The sequence below is a fragment of the Onychostoma macrolepis genome, chromosome 25 (genome assembly GCF_012432095.1).
Source record: "Onychostoma macrolepis isolate SWU-2019 chromosome 25, ASM1243209v1, whole genome shotgun sequence".
NCBI lineage: Eukaryota > Metazoa > Chordata > Actinopteri > Cypriniformes > Cyprinidae > Onychostoma > Onychostoma macrolepis.
In genome coordinates, this window is record NC_081179.1 from 3,835,660 (window position 1) to 3,851,681 (window position 16,022).

The 16,022-nt window shown below is 35.0% G+C and overlaps 2 protein-coding genes across 3 annotated transcripts in view; one reads left to right on the top strand and one right to left on the bottom strand.

The window, feature by feature from the left end:
* Positions 1 to 862: 862 nt before the first annotated feature.
* Positions 863 to 13,473, bottom strand: gtf2h1 (general transcription factor IIH, polypeptide 1). Its single transcript, XM_058768000.1, has 15 exons — positions 13,331 to 13,473; positions 11,824 to 11,979; positions 10,644 to 10,836; positions 10,347 to 10,512; positions 9,011 to 9,104; positions 7,739 to 7,888; positions 7,497 to 7,576; positions 7,281 to 7,414; positions 7,113 to 7,200; positions 3,677 to 3,765; positions 3,457 to 3,574; positions 3,288 to 3,378; positions 3,026 to 3,141; positions 2,835 to 2,927; positions 863 to 1,701 (listed from the first exon to the last, which is right to left on the bottom strand). Exons 2-15 carry the CDS (start codon positions 11,975 to 11,977, stop codon positions 1,615 to 1,617), a joined length of 1,653 nt encoding a protein of 550 aa, XP_058623983.1. The 5' UTR covers positions 11,978 to 11,979; positions 13,331 to 13,473; the 3' UTR covers positions 863 to 1,614.
* A 280-nt stretch (positions 13,474 to 13,753) lies between these two features.
* rccd1 (RCC1 domain containing 1) overlaps positions 13,754 to 16,022 on the top strand; it is an 8,330-nt gene continuing 6,061 nt past the window's right edge. For both annotated transcript variants that reach the window (XM_058768090.1, XM_058768091.1), the window contains exon 1: positions 13,754 to 14,038. In XM_058768090.1, the coding sequence (XP_058624073.1) occupies positions 13,852 to 14,038 (187 nt within the window). In that variant the 5' untranslated portion in view covers positions 13,754 to 13,851. The remainder of the gene's footprint in view (positions 14,039 to 16,022) is intronic.

A 16,022-nucleotide genomic window follows, 5' to 3' on the forward strand; every position in this document is an offset into this window, starting at 1 on the left:
ACCAGATTCAGAAATAGATGTATGCATTGTATTATATAAAGATAGCCATCACCAAATTCAAGCACATAATGACTAAACTGTGTGGTGGGTCTTTCTTGAGAAGTTATTATAACCTACAACAGCATTGATTATGCACTGGTCCTGCTGCATGATTTGATAAGTGGCCTACTGTAAATGCAAAATCATAGTAAATATTACTTCTTAATTTTTAATTGCCCAAAATCTGTTTAAAAGCTTGTTTGAGCATGTTTAAGAACATTATTTTATGTATTAAAATAAAAAATGCAAGTAATTAAAATCAATACAAAATGAAAACAAGTTTATAACTTTATAAAATATTGTAAATGTATAAACTATATTGCAACAATAGTTTATACATTTGTAAATTGATAATATAAATTATTATTATTGCCATTACTATTGTTTTTTTTTTTCATCCTTTTTTAAATGTTTATTTTAATTACATAGCTTATTATTTATATATGACTGGAAAAACCATGTGTGGTAACTGTTCTACATTTATGAAAATTTAAAAATAATTAATAATAAAAAGAAAGATTAAAATAATAAATAAAAATAATGATTATTAGTAATAGTAATTATGTAATATAATAATTTAAGTAAAAAAAAAAAAAGATGAAATACCCCTGATCTATTCATATGCACAAACACACTTTCTTACCTAGCATCGCTTTAATTTGAAACGGAACAATTCTTGTGCATGAAAACAGTCAAAATACAGTGCTTCTGCTTCTGGTTTTCAGCGTGTAACATAACAGCTTCCTCACTGCATGTACACTTTGGTAAATGAGTACTTTGAGGAAGCTCTTTTAACGCAACACACACAAACACATGACACCAGTTTAACAGTTTTAATCTTTATTTGCAATAACATCCACAACTCAGTGCAGCTAGAGAAGACACGTTATAAAGCAGTGCGGATGAGCGTGCGCACGCGTTTGTGGCACACAGATCATCAGTAAATGCACTACATAGAAATTATTATAATTTTTTTTTTTTTTTTTTTTACAGTATTGCTATATCCCCTCCCATTGGCGTGTCTTGAGCAACTGATTTTCAATCAGCCTCAAGTCTCGGGAGGGTTGAACTGGATTGCAATATCCGGTTTGTAAAGAGTCCTCCTTATCATTGACTTAAAAGCTTTTCCCTCTAACCGAGTCCTTTGCATTAAACGTTATAAGTTCCTGAGAAATCTTTCCACCGATATTATTACTGAGCCCAGTTTGGTCATTGCAGAAATACAACACTGTTAAAATTTCACTTCTTACCTAGGAACTGAAATTATCCACTGAAAAAAAAAAAAAACCGGAACGGAACGGAACGAATAAAGTAAAGAGAGAAGAAAATAATTACAGTTATTTGTGACTGGCGCAGCCCATCTCCACGTGGACCGATAAGATTACAGAATTTGCTTCTCCAAGCCCCTCCCCCAGGCAGACATGCTCTCAAGCACCTCCAGCTCTGATTGGCTGGAAAATCCGCCCATCAGGCTCCATCCGGCCCAAGCTGGGAGAGAGTGTCTCTGTTCTTCTCCCTCTTTCTTTAAATTCACCCAGAGTCTTTTCTCTCTTTCATGGATTTCTCTGCATCTCCTCAGGTTTTTCTCAACATTCGGCGCGTTTGCCAGACTTGGAACTTGTTGTACGCAGCCTGAAGCATTTCCTCCAGGTGGCCCGTTAGCTGTTGCAATCAGAAAACACAGGAAAGTATTATGCATTTCCATCAAAAATATTGATAGATGAAAAAATATAGATTACATGACCATGCAAACCCTCATAAATGTTCACACAACATGAACAAAAATATCAAAATGCGACTGATTACACAGGGATCTAAATACAGTAATAACATCACTTTACACCTCAAATAACACATTTATGCATGTAAGAAATGTATTTTTTTTTAAACCCTCCAAAGTAAATGCTTTACTGTAACTTATTTTGAACTAAAAGCTCATCAATCCTCTGGTTTTCCTCACTTTCAACTGTGATCCTTGGCTGTCGAAACAGACCAAAAACAATAAGAATACATTTTTTTGGTTTACTAAATGCACAATATTTTGTTTCAATAATTTTCGTTCTTTAATATTTAGAATTTTGAGGGGATTTTATGGTACTAGACAATATTTATCTCTAAATTATGCACCATTTATTTTTATATAACAATACAAATATTAGAAAAATATTTCACATTATTTTGCATTAAAACAGTGTTTAAGTTAAACATGCAAATCTATATCACCTAGTTGCTTTTAAGTGTTTTCAGACATAATTATAAGGTATTATTATAAATATTATACAATGATATATGATATGATATATTATAATAATTTAATTATAATAAATATCATAATTTCTATTAGGTATTGCATTTGTATTTCTATTTAACTTCAGGAAAGACTGTTTCATTGTGGCTGACTTGTAGATTGCACCCCAAAAAAATGCTCTTTATTTTGATTTTAGTTTTTTCTGTATTTCCCATGGCAAATATCACAATTGTGATTATTTTTTAAAGCATTTTCTAATCATGTCCACAGTTTTTTTGTGTTCATATAACAAGTTCCACAAAAGTCACCAAGCTTCATTAAAAAAAAAAGTCAAAAACCCAAAACATAATTTTTTTGTTTTTGTTTAAAATGACTGATTTAAACGGTACACTATCCTGAACCAGTTCATCCACACAGTTCTAGAAAAGATCAATTCTGGGCTGTCTTTCTAACAGCAGTGAGACGAGCATTAATTATTCATGTTTACTTTTAGTAGTAGAATCCATTACAGTTAATGGAGGGGGTGTGGTCAGGGGCGTGGCCTTACATTCATGCTCAAATACTGCCGCTGGATCTTTTCTTGAAAGGGGTGGAGCTTTGTCACCTGGAATCTCTCCAGATTAGATTTCATCTTTACCACCTGTGAGCAGGAGAGACACATGAAACAAATCATGTTGCAACAAAATAATACTACTTTAGCATTTTAATTTGGAAATATTAGTAAGTGCATTTTTTGACCTTTTCCTCCAGGAAGGGAGTGTTGACGGGGAAACAGGACCAGAAATGTCGGAGCAGTTCTCCGGCAGCTGTATATAAGTGCTTCAGCTCGCTCTGAACATCAGTGGGCACTAATTCTACATAAATAAACACAATGAGAGTATAGATCAAGTTAATGGACAGTAAAACACCTAATGAGGCTTAAAACGGCAGTTTTAAACTTCTTGCATTAAAAAGTGCATTAAAATCCCAGTGGAAGCAACACTTGATATTATAAACTCACGGTTTATGGGCTGTTGGCCTCCTCCCTGCATCAGAACGCCTCCAGGTGACAGCGCTGAGATGGCGGAGCTCGCCGCACTGCTGGACATCACCTGAAACAGGCCAGAAAATACAATGCAATAAAACAGACTAGAATCCAGGAGTTTTATCCATGCATGTCAGTGGTGTACCTGCGTCAGGCGGGGTTTATAGTTCCTCATCTCGTGCTGGATAATGCTGATGGAGTTGATAATGTCTTGACTGGTGCTGTAATGCTGCGACTGAAGAGGAATCGGGCCGTGGGAATATCTTGCAGGAACAAACAAATACAATATATAATACAATGCACTTAATATGTAGACTCACAGATTATTAAAACGTTGTGTTGGGCAGATGGCACTGGATGTTTACCTGTCTGATTTCTTCAGGTTCAGAGTGATGGTCTTACGCCCAGAGTCACCCTGCAGGTCATCATACTCTATGGATTCCTGTAATTTTACCTGAAGAGCCACAAAAAAACAACAACAATAATAACATAATCTGGTGCTGCTCATGTTGAACATAAAAAAGACTGATATGTAATTTCAGGAAATGTAATCATCTTATATTTTTCCTAAATACTGAATATATTTAATATAATTTAATTTAAAAAAAATATGAATAAAATATAAAATACACACACACAGATATAGATAATAACTGAAATTTATTTAAATAAATGTAAAATATACACACACACACAATATACATTTCATAATTTTGACTTACGTCTGAATTTTCCTATATGTCATATACACATACAGTGTGTGTGTGTGTGTAATATATATATATATATATATATACACACACACACACACACACACACACATATATATATATATATAGACACACACATATACACACACACACAGTTAGGTCCGTATACATTTGGACACTGACACAATTTTCATAATTTCGGCTCTGTATGCCACCAGAACAGAATTAAAAATAAAACAATCAAGATGAAATTGAAGTGCAGACTTCAAGCTTTAATTCAAGGGGTTTAACAAAAATATAACATAAAAATACTTAGGAATTACAACAATTTTTATACACAGTCCCCCATTTTCAGGGGCTCAAATGTAATTGGACAAATAAATATAATCATAAATAAAATGTTCATTTTTAATATAATAGAGACTGGGTTTCCTCCTTTGTGGTGCTTTGCCAGGCCTTCACTGCGGCTGACTTCAGTTGTTGTTTGTTTGTGGGTCTTTCTGTCTTTAGTTTTGTCTTCAGCGAGTGAAGTGCTGCTCAATCGGGTTGAGATCAGGAGATTGACTCGGCCAATGCAGAATATTACACTTTTTTACCTTCAAACACTCCTGGGTTGCTTTTGCTGTATGTTTTGGGTTATTGTCCATTTCTACTATGAAGCGCCGCCCAATCAACTTGACTCTGGTCAGAGAGTATATCTCCATACACTTCAGAATTGATCCGGCTGCTTCTGTCTTCTGTCTCATCTTCACTAAACACCAGTAACCCAGAGCCACTGAAGCCATGCAGCTCATGATCACACTGCTCCATGCTTCACAGATGATGTTGTGTGCTTTTGATCATGAGCTGTTCCAAGCCTTCTCCAGACTTTTTTCTTCCCTTCATTCTGGTGCAGGTTGATCTTAATTCCAGCCGTCCAAAGCATGCTTTTCCAGAAGTCGTCTGGCTTTTTTAGATGTTTTTTGGCAAAGTCTAATCAGGCCTTGTTTGCACCGTGTGGTGAACCCTCTGTATTTGCTCTGGTGAAGTCTTCTCTTGATTGTAGACTTTGACAGTGACATGTCTGCCTCCTGGAGAGTCTTCTTCTCTTGGCTGGATGTTGTGAAAGTTTTTCTTCACCATGGAGAGGATTCTCCCATCATCCACCACTGTTGTCCTCCGTGGACATCCAGGCCTTTTTATGTGTCTGAGCTCACCAGTGCGTTCTTTTTTTTCTCCAAATGTAGCAAACTGTTGATTTGGCCGCTCCTAATGGTCCTGCTATCTCTCTCTGATGGATTTGTTTTTGAAGCCTAACAATTGTCTGTTTCACTTGTATGAAGACCTCCTTTGACCGCATGATGTGGGTTCACAGCAACAGCTTCCAAATGCAAATGGCACACATAAAACCTATTTGGACGTAATTGTTTCTCAGGGGGACATAAGTGATTTTCACCATTTACAGGGGATGGTCAGTGATTTTAATGCCGTCTGAATCCAGGATGTCTGCGTTTTTCTCTAACCCCCCTCAGTAAAAATCCCCGGCCGAATTACCTACTGTTTTTTGACAAACACCAAGGAAGAAATCAATTCAAAATTCAGTGTTTAAACCCTTTTTGAGTGCTCCCGAACACCTTAAGGTAACTGTTGTAGGCTACTTTGGTGTAATTTGCATACATATTTATTTCTGAAATGCTGGAAAGTATTTAAAAGAAGAATACTTCATAACTGCTCCACCACAGCGACTGGGAGCAGAAAGAGAAGAAAAGCACGTAACATTCGAAATGGGTCTTTATTATGACAGCAGCAGGTATGCAATACAATTTTAAAATGTGTATTATAAACAGATATATAATGCGTATAATTATATACAACTATAGCGTGTCTATTTTCCTATTTTTAAACAGGAGATTTAAATAACCAAATAATAAATAGGAATATATTATAAAATATGCTTGGAATAATAAGAATACATTTTACATAAGTATTTTTAAATACATTTTACACAATAATAAGAATAAATTTGTAAATAAAATTCACTTTAATTACAGCAGACAATCATGTGACTGACCACGTGAGCATCGCAGAACTCGCTCCTCCTCTGTGAATAAATCGCCGTCCGAATCCATGAGGTTTATCACTGAGCTGATATGTAAATTTATTTTTACAGACATCCATATGAGAAACAATTACCGTCTGAATCGGGCTTTAGAATCAACTCCAGAAATTTTACCTGCTTAATTGATGTAGAAATAACGAAGGAATAGCCCACATCTTTCCATGAAATGGCTTTTTAGTCAATTGTCCAATTACTTATGGTCCCTTGAAAAAGGGGGGAGGTGCTTATTAAAGAGCTGTAATTCCTTAACCTTTCCTCCAATTTTGATGGGAATACCCTTAAATTAAAGCTCAGATTGTGTACTTTAAGCCCATATTCATTATATAACTGTAACTTGAATATGATTTGGTTAGCAGCAAAAATAATACAAATTGTGCCTGTGTCCAAATATATATGGACCTGACTGTATTTACATATTTATACATATATAGCTATACATACATATAAACATATACATATAGATAGATAATAACAACTTACATAATAACTGAAATTAATTTAATGTCAAATTTGAAATAAAATTTCATAATTTTGACAATGTCTATGACTTTTATTTTTAACTTTTAATTCATAATTTCAGTTTGTAATGTATACACATACAGTGAATTTATATAAATGTGTGTGTGTAATTCATAATTTTATATCCTATGTCATAATTATGATTTTTTATCAAATAATTTTAATACATAACACATATACACACATATATTATATATAACATATACAGTATAATATAATTTAACATACATGATATACATTGTCTATCTATCTATACACATATCTATATATATTATTATATAACCTATATATATATATATATATATATATATATATATATAAAATAATAAATGTTTTTTTTTTTTCAATATTTTAGGAAATGGATAATTCCATATGGATTCTTGTGGAATTATTTATAAACGTCTAAAAGGGTGTATGCTTTGCTACATTTTGTGTCACGCCTAACATCACCCATTAGCCATGGCAAAAATTCACCTTTTTGAGTGGCGGCTGAAAGAAATCTGAATCTCTGGAGTTCCCATCAGTGCTGCTGGTCTCACTGGCTTGATCACTGGGAGCTTCCCTATATATCACACACATAGAGATTACTATATCTGTGACACATGCACACAAACACCCACACTCCGATGTCCAGACACTTACGCTTTGCGTAGGCCGGCCGCCAGCACCATGGCACTGTGGTGGTTGAAGCGTTTGATTATGGCAGAGTTGCTGTTCTCTCTCAGTGATTTGTTTGATGAGTTTGATGTAGTGGGAACTGTTGCTGTGCCGTAACCCTTCAGAGACACACAGAGATCCAGTTTCACCAAATGACTCAATACGCAGAGGAAGTGTGATTCAAAGTTTAACATCCCTCACCTCATCTAATGTTTTATCCTCGAGTGACAGCAGATCCACCATGGGGTTCTTCACTCCTTGGGTCACCATTGATTTCAGGCCTGAAAGATGCGAAGAAACAAACTCCATCAGAAAACAAAGACACAAACGAGCCATTTAACACGGTCAGATGAAGTCAATCGTCCATGAAAGGTTCTTTCAGCGTTCATAAGAACTCAAAACATTAAATAAAGACTTCTTAAACACTTGATGAAATGAAGTACCCTTCTCGTCCTGTTTGGCACACTCTGAGAAGATGTCCTGCTGGCCCGTGCTGATCCGGTCTCTGTGGAAGTAATGAGACTGAAAGAACCGCGTCCAGAACTCCTTCTCTGTCATGTTGTGAGGAACATTCTCAGCGTATTTCTGCTTGACTGCAATCAAGAGACAGAAAAGGGTCATATTCAATACTTTTATAGCATTTTATTTGTCCTTAAAGACTGCTTATAACATTAGTCAGTGTTTCTAGCACAAAGCATATTTGTTTTTTTGTGAACTAAAACAATTTATTTGTGATTTAAAATAGGCTACTATATGTAAGTGACCTTTGTTATGATTGATTTGACCATCTTTTGGTCAAATTCTAACAGCATGTATTGGTCAAGAAGGCAATACCAAAATTATGAATTTCTACCACATAAGAGAAGAATCATAAGTATGACGTAAAAGGTCATAGTTATTACATAAGTCACATTAATTTATAAAATACTACGCCATAGAAATTATGAGATACTAATTTATAATTATGAGATAAAAATCTAAATTATCGCATAAAAAATGAAATTATGAGATTAAAAAAAAATTATCATTATTACATTAAAAGTCAAAATTATGAAATAAAACCAATTATGAGATAAAAAAAAATTAAAACTGAAAGATAAAAGGTCAAAATGATTATATAAAAATCATTATGCCATAAGATGAGATAAAGATAAAATTGAGATTGCAGCTGAAATTGAATTGAGATAAAAAGTCAAAATAAGGACATAAAAACAATTATGAAATAAAAAGTCAAATTTAGGAATTAAAACGTCAAAATTATGCTATAAAGTCATAATTAAGTTAAAACTATTTCAACAAAACCTAAACAATGTTTATGTCATATTTCTGACTTTATCTCATAGTTATGATTTACCTAAGCATGACAAGTGTGCAGGATGCAATGTGCAATGTGACGAGCTCAGTGATGAAACTTCATCAAAGATGGTTGATTAAAGGGAGACTAAAGACATTCACTTAATACAGAAAGGTATCAATAGCAAGCATTATGTATTTTTATGTTTATTAGAGTATCACACTGTTATCTTAGTGGCAAAACATCATGAACAATCGTGAGTTGCTGCCGATGTAGATTCTTCTAAATCAGTCACTTATGACGGATCCATATCAGTTGTTAGGATGTCACCTTTAAAGGAAGCTGCCAAGGGGGTTTGGAACAGACCCATTTTTAACAATTATAGTGCTAGTTTGAGTAAGATCATAATCACATATCTTACCTGTAGGGTAGGTTCTGAAGATCGACTCAATAATGTCAGAGGTCAGATTGTAGCGCAGGCCGTTGCAGCCATCTGTCTGCGGTCTGATGTCGGCCTGTAACCACGGCGACAACACAACCATGCTGTGAATTTACATTAGAGCTGGGCGACATGGCCTAAAATCAAAACCTCGATTAATTGAACACTGTACCTCAATTAAAATTATTGAATGATTATTTATTAATTTTTTTGCCCTCATAGTTGATTAGGTTTGTACTGTAAATATACTCAACTATTCAAGGTGGGATTTTTTTTTCTAATGAAAGAGTGCATTTCTTACCTTAGTGATTTCAAAATAATTGAAGGAAACAAACTATTTATGGTTATTTGTTGAATATTTCAAACTACTGAAATTAAGCACACAACTTTCCTTTTTTGCAAACAAAATAAATCAATGAATAATGCCATGTGAAAAGTAGAAAATAACCAGCATCTCTTTGCAAACAAAATACAGTCATGAAAAAAGTATTAAATAACTTGTGAATAGCATTTTAAATAATGCAATGTGAAAAGTAGAAAATAAGAACTTGCATCTACTGTAAACAAATGTTTTAAATAATGAATGTAAGTAGAGCGCTGCTGATTGGGAGAATCTGTAAACCAGAGCCGGCTCTGCTGTAAACAAAAGCTCGTAACGCTTGCCTCCGGGGTCTTCTGTTTTGCACCTGATATTGATGAGCGGCGCTGCGTGTAAAAGTTTAAATTCTTTCTTTTAGTGCACCACTCACGTGCGAGACGCTGCAAAATTACGTCGGTTAGAGGATCTGGACCCAGCTGCATGAAAGTCCTTAAGTAATTTGACTTGGGGGTATCCCTGAGGGGAAAAAATTCCCTGAGGTGAGGGATTTCTTTAAGAACGTTGCAACAAACGTTTTACAGTTTAATATGTTACCTAGTCATTGCCCTACTATGCTTAAATGATATTTTATTTGTGCAGGTCTTAAAAAAAATGTCTTAAGTCTTACATTTGAGCTTAAAAATACTGAGATTAAGATGATTTATGGGAGCTGTGTTGGTCCCTTAAATTTATCAAGGTGAAATAGTTACTAAAGACTTTGTAGCAACGTTTAAGGGAACACTTAGATAATTAAGGGGAATACTTAATGACAGCATTAAGGTTCCTTAAGGATTTTTCTTGCAACCCAAGTTTCACTAAGGGTTCGCTTAAGCTTATAACTAAGAGATTTCTTAGCTTAAGGGCTTTCATGCAACCGGGCCCTGAATTTCGGTTTCAGCCCTAATTTACATTGTCAGTGCTCTCATCAAACTATCAGTCACATGCTGCATTTGAACTCACCAGGAAGGCAGCAGAAATGCCCACTTCCTGTTTGTTGTTGTTGGAGAGGGAGTGTTCCACAGTATTCAGACTCAGCCGATTGGCCCAGAACTCCTCAGCGCTGATCACCTGACTCACCACTAAGTCCTTATAGAGTTGGAAGAGAACAGGGTCTTCCTGCAACATCCTGAAACACAAAACATCAGCTGGAGGTCAGCTAATACTAATAAAGAGAGAGTTGGGTGTCCAGTTTGTCAATATCATAGTGAGATATGTCAGAATTTAATGATGGCAGATGAGATGTAATGAAAATGTCACCTGTTCTTCTCCTCCAGCTCTTTATTGGCTTTCTTCTTGAACTTGGGCAGGAGCTGCTGTAGGAGATCTTTGGTGGTGTCTCTGTCCTTCAGTGCTGTGCTCTCATTGGCGAAATGAAAGGTGGTGCTTTCTCCCGTGTGCAGAACCAGCTGAAGCTGGATCTTCGCTTTACCATCAGGACTGATCTTCTGACCTGCATATGAGAAAACACAAGAAGAAGAATGACAGAAGCTTCGAGATCCCATTACAAACTTTGATTTAAAGCAGAAGGATATTTTATGTTTGATTTGAACACACACACACACACACACACACATATACTGTATGTATTAATTAAATATCTTTTTTTGTATTTTAAAATGTAATTTACTCCTGTGAATTTTCAGCATCATGGCTCCAGTCTTCAGTGTCACATGATCCTCAGAAATCATTCTGATATACTGATTTACAGCTCAAGAGACATTTATTATCAATGTTAAAACAGTCGGTGCTGCTTTATATTTCTGCGGAAACCATGATACATTTTTTTCCAGGATACTTTGATGAATAAAGAGTTCAAAAGAAAAGCATTTATTTTAAGACCTTTACTGTTACTTTTGATCAATTTAATGCATATTTGCTGAATAAAAGTATTAATAGAAATGCTAAATACATAGATGTATTTTGCAATATAATATAATGAATAAATAATATCATATTTACAATATTGTGTATTACTATGTTGCAAAATAATCTATATATTGTATTATTTGAAAATTGAAAATTGAGTGTTTAATCTTATGATTATACATTACTGACACTCTATCCTCTAATTTGATACTGTTAAGTGCTTTGACACAATCTGTATTGTTAAAAGCGCTATATAAATAAAGGTGACTTGACTTGACTATTTGTAACATATAAACAAGTTGTTTTAAAGTGTTTGAATAATTTTTTTGCAGTTCTTCATAAGAGTGAGCAGAAACTGCTGAGCTTTTCTGCCACAAATTTCATTTCCATGGTAAGCAGTCACTGAACAAGCTCAGAGCTCATGGTAGGTCTGTCTTAAGAGTAACCTACTGTTACTCTATTAATCGATTCCATGCTATTTTAGCACGTCAAAGGTCACACACTTGTAGTCCTTCTAAAAACCAACCAAACCCAAGAGGCGCGTAGAGGCTGAAATCTGAGTGAAACTCACAGCGGATGTCAGCATACAGGTGGCTGACTGTGAAGCGGTCCTTCCCTTCCGGACCCCAGGCGATCCGCTCTGCCATCAGGTACAGAGTCCCGTCCTGCTTCCTCTGACGGACCCTCTTCACCACCAACAACACCTCCTCGGACAGAGACGCCATGGCTACAGAAAGAAGGAGAACAATCTGATTAATAATGCAGGACATTGAGATCAGAGAGTTACTGATAGCTCATCACATCATTTTAAAACCCATTAGAAACCTGGGCAGGGCTGTGAACAATGGTGAGGAGTTAGTTTACTGCCCTCAATACACATAAAAAAGATATTACATCAGAAGATCAGATTTAAACAGCCATTAATCAGATTCAGAACAGATATCAAATCATATCCATATCAGATTTGACAGCAGATTCAGATCAGACTCAGAATTGAAATGCAATCAGATTCGGATTAGATCAGATATGACAGATTCAGATTGAGACCAGATATTAAATCATATTAAGAATCGGAACAGAAGAGATATGATTCAGATCAGACTCAGAATATAGACGAAATCAGATTAGGATCAGATCAGATTCAATTTAAGATCTGACATTATATTAAACTGAATTAAAAATCAGATCAGAGCAGATATTAAATCAGTTTTGAGAATATATGCAGATCAGACTCAGAATAGAAACCAGATTAGGATCCGATCAGATTCAGAATCAGTCTAAGACCTAATATTACATCACTTACTGAATCAAGAACAGATATTAAAGCAGACATTACAATACATTCAGATTTGACTCAGAATTTAAATGCAATCAGATTTGGATTAGATCAGATATGACAGATTCAGATTGAGACTGGATATTAAATCATATTAAGAATCGGAACAGAAGAGATATTAAACCAGATATAATTCAGATCAGATTCAGAATATAGACGAAATCAGATTAGGATCAGATCAGATTCAATTTAATACCTGACATTCAATTAAATTCAGAATCAGATCAGAGCAGATATTAAATCAGTTTTGAGAATAGATGCAGATCAGACTCAGAACAGAAACCAGATTAGGATCCGTTCAGATTCAGAATCAGTTTAAGACCTAATATTACATCACTTACTGAATCAAGAACAGATTTTAAAGTAGACACTACAATAAATTCAGATTAGACTCAGAATAGAAATTAAATCAGATTCGCTTCAGATCAGACAGATTCAAAATAACAAATATTAAACCAGATTCAGACCTGAATCTCCACTGGAGCTAACAGCACTAGCACACATCACCTATTCTTCACAAAAACCTTTACTAAAGTCACTAAACCGAGACTCATTTGCAGTATATGTAAAAACTGCGACTCTAAACTACTGTTTAATGGCTAAGACATTTTAAAGATAACAAAACACATTTTAAACACATTTAAAGGTGATGAATCTGAAATCTGCACCTAAAAGCTGAACTCACGCACAAAGCCGGAGACTTTTAATTAAAGTGCTTTATTTTAATACAAAAACCCCTCACCTGGCGCTCCAAGGCTGCTGAAGCCGAAGCCTCAATATTGATCTTGTGGTAAGCGGAGTGAAATCAGTGTGAATGACAGTATTTGTGTTTTATTTACAGTCGTTACGGACACCGTGAGTGACAGCAGCCCTCAGATCCGCCATAGAAACAGAGTGAAGCCAGAAGCCCTGGCGCGCTTCCTCATAACGGCTGCAAAACGGAACCGATTTCAAAATTAAAGTCCTGTATATAGTCAATGGTTTCAGGTTTAATAATATAATATAATATAATATAATATAATATAATATAATATAATATAATATAATATAATATAATATAATATAATATAATATAATATAATATGCTCGTATTCCAATTATAAAAAATTTATTATAGGTTCCTTTTATTTTTGAACACAACATTACTTTTATTTTGACAGAAGACAGCGCTCTTGTTCCGACTCTAGACGCTGATGGAACTAACTTGCAACTTTTCACACATGAAAGCAAGTGACAGTTGTTTAAGTGTAGCGGGATAGGTCAATGAATTGGTTTGGCTTCGGTTTCGATGGCTTTGGTCAGATAAGGCCGTCAGATGTGAGCGGACAGGTATCGTGTAAAGTGAGCACACCTGTCCTGATATCAGATGTGTGCAGATCGGGTGTGATCAGATCAGACTGTAGAGTCAGAGCCAGCTGGAGCTCCAGAGCTGATGTGCATCATCCAGACTGTAAGTATGTTTTTCTACAATATTAGTCACATTACTAATCTTACTATTTCTGATCTATAATGTAATCAAATAAATTAACTTAAAATGAGCATAATTTGTACAATATTAGTCACATTCACTGTTTCTAAATAATAATAAAATAACTTAATAAATAAAATAATTGATTTAATTAATTAATTATTATTATTTATTTTTTTCTTGCCTTATTTAGTATTCTTTAGTATATCTGTTAATTTCAGCCACTGTATATATTCTGGCCTTACATGCAGTGTTTGTATAAATCTGTAAAATGTGTGTGTATATATATATATATATATATATATATATATATATATATATATATATATATATATATATACAGGTGCTGGTCATATAATTAGAATATCATCAAAAGTTGATTTATTTCACTAATTCCATTCAAAAGTGAAACTTGTATATTATATTCATTCATTACACACAGACTGATATATTTCAAATGTTTATTTCTTTTAATTTTGATGATTAGAGCTTACAGCTCATGAAAGTCAAAAATCAGTATCTCAAAATATTTGAATATTACTTAAGACCAATACAAAGAAAGGATTTTTAGAAATCTTGGCCAACTGAAAAGTATGAAAATGAAAAGTATGAGCATGTACAGCACTCAATACTTAGTTGGGGCTCCTTTTGCCTGAATTACTGCAGCAATGCGGCGTGGCATGGAGTCGATCAGTCTGTGGCACCGCTCAGGTGTTATGAGAGCCCAGGTTGCTCTGATAGTGGCCTTCAACTCATCTGCATTGTTGGGTCTGGTGTCTCTCATCTTCCTCTTCCTCAGGCGAATTTGCTGGCCAATCAAGCACAGTAACACTATGGTCATTGAACCAGCTTTTGGTACCTTTGGCAGTGTGGGCAGGTGCCAAGTCCTGCTGGAAAATGAAATCAGCATCTCCATAAAGCTTGTCAACAGAAGGAAGCATGAAGTGCTCTAAAATTTCCTGGTAGATGGCTGCGTTGACTGTGGACATCAGAAAACACAGTGGACCAACACCAGCAGATGACATGGCAGCCCAAATCATCACTGACTGTGGAAACTTCACACTGGACTTCAAGCAACATGGATTCTGTGCCTCTCCACTCTTCCTTCAGACTCTGGGACCTTGATTTCCAAATGAAATTTAAAATTTACTTTCATCTGAAAAGAGGACTTTGGACCACTGAGCAACAGTCCAGTTCTTTTTCTCCACAGCCCAGTTAAGATGCTTCTGGCGTTGTCTCTGGTTCAGAAGTGGCTTGGTAGCCCTTTTCCTGAAGACGCCTGAGCGTGGTGACTCTTGATGCACTGACTCCAGCTTCAGTTCTCTCCTTGTGAAGCTCTCCCAAGTGTTTGAATCGGCTTTGCTTGACTGTATTCTCAAGCTTGCGGTCATCCCTGTTGCTTGTGCACCTTTTCCTACCCAAATTCTTCCTTCCAGTCAACTTTGCATTTAATATGCTTTGATACAGCACTCTGTAAACAGCCACACCTTTCAGTAATGACCTCTGTGACTTACCCTCTTTGTGGAGGGTGTCAATGTTCGTCTTCTGGATCATTGCCAAGTCAGCAGTCTTCCCCATTATTGTGGTTTCAAAGAACAAGAGATACCCAGAATTTATACTGTAGGGATGGTCATTTATTCAAACTCAAATGTAAATATTCTAATATTTTGAGATACTGATTTTTGACTTTCATGAGCTGTAAGCTCTAATCATCAAAATTAAAAGAAATAAACATTTGAAATATATCAGTCTGTGTGTAATGAATGAATATAATATACAAGTTTCACTTTTTGAATGGAATTAGTGAAATAAATCAACTTTTTGATGATATTCTAATTATATGACCAGCACCTGTATATTACTCGCATGCAGTTTTATTCATATTCTTTGCTAATATGATATATGTAATTATGAGTAACAAAATGAATCTTTAAAATTAATTATTTTTCCTTAGTTTATGTTTTTT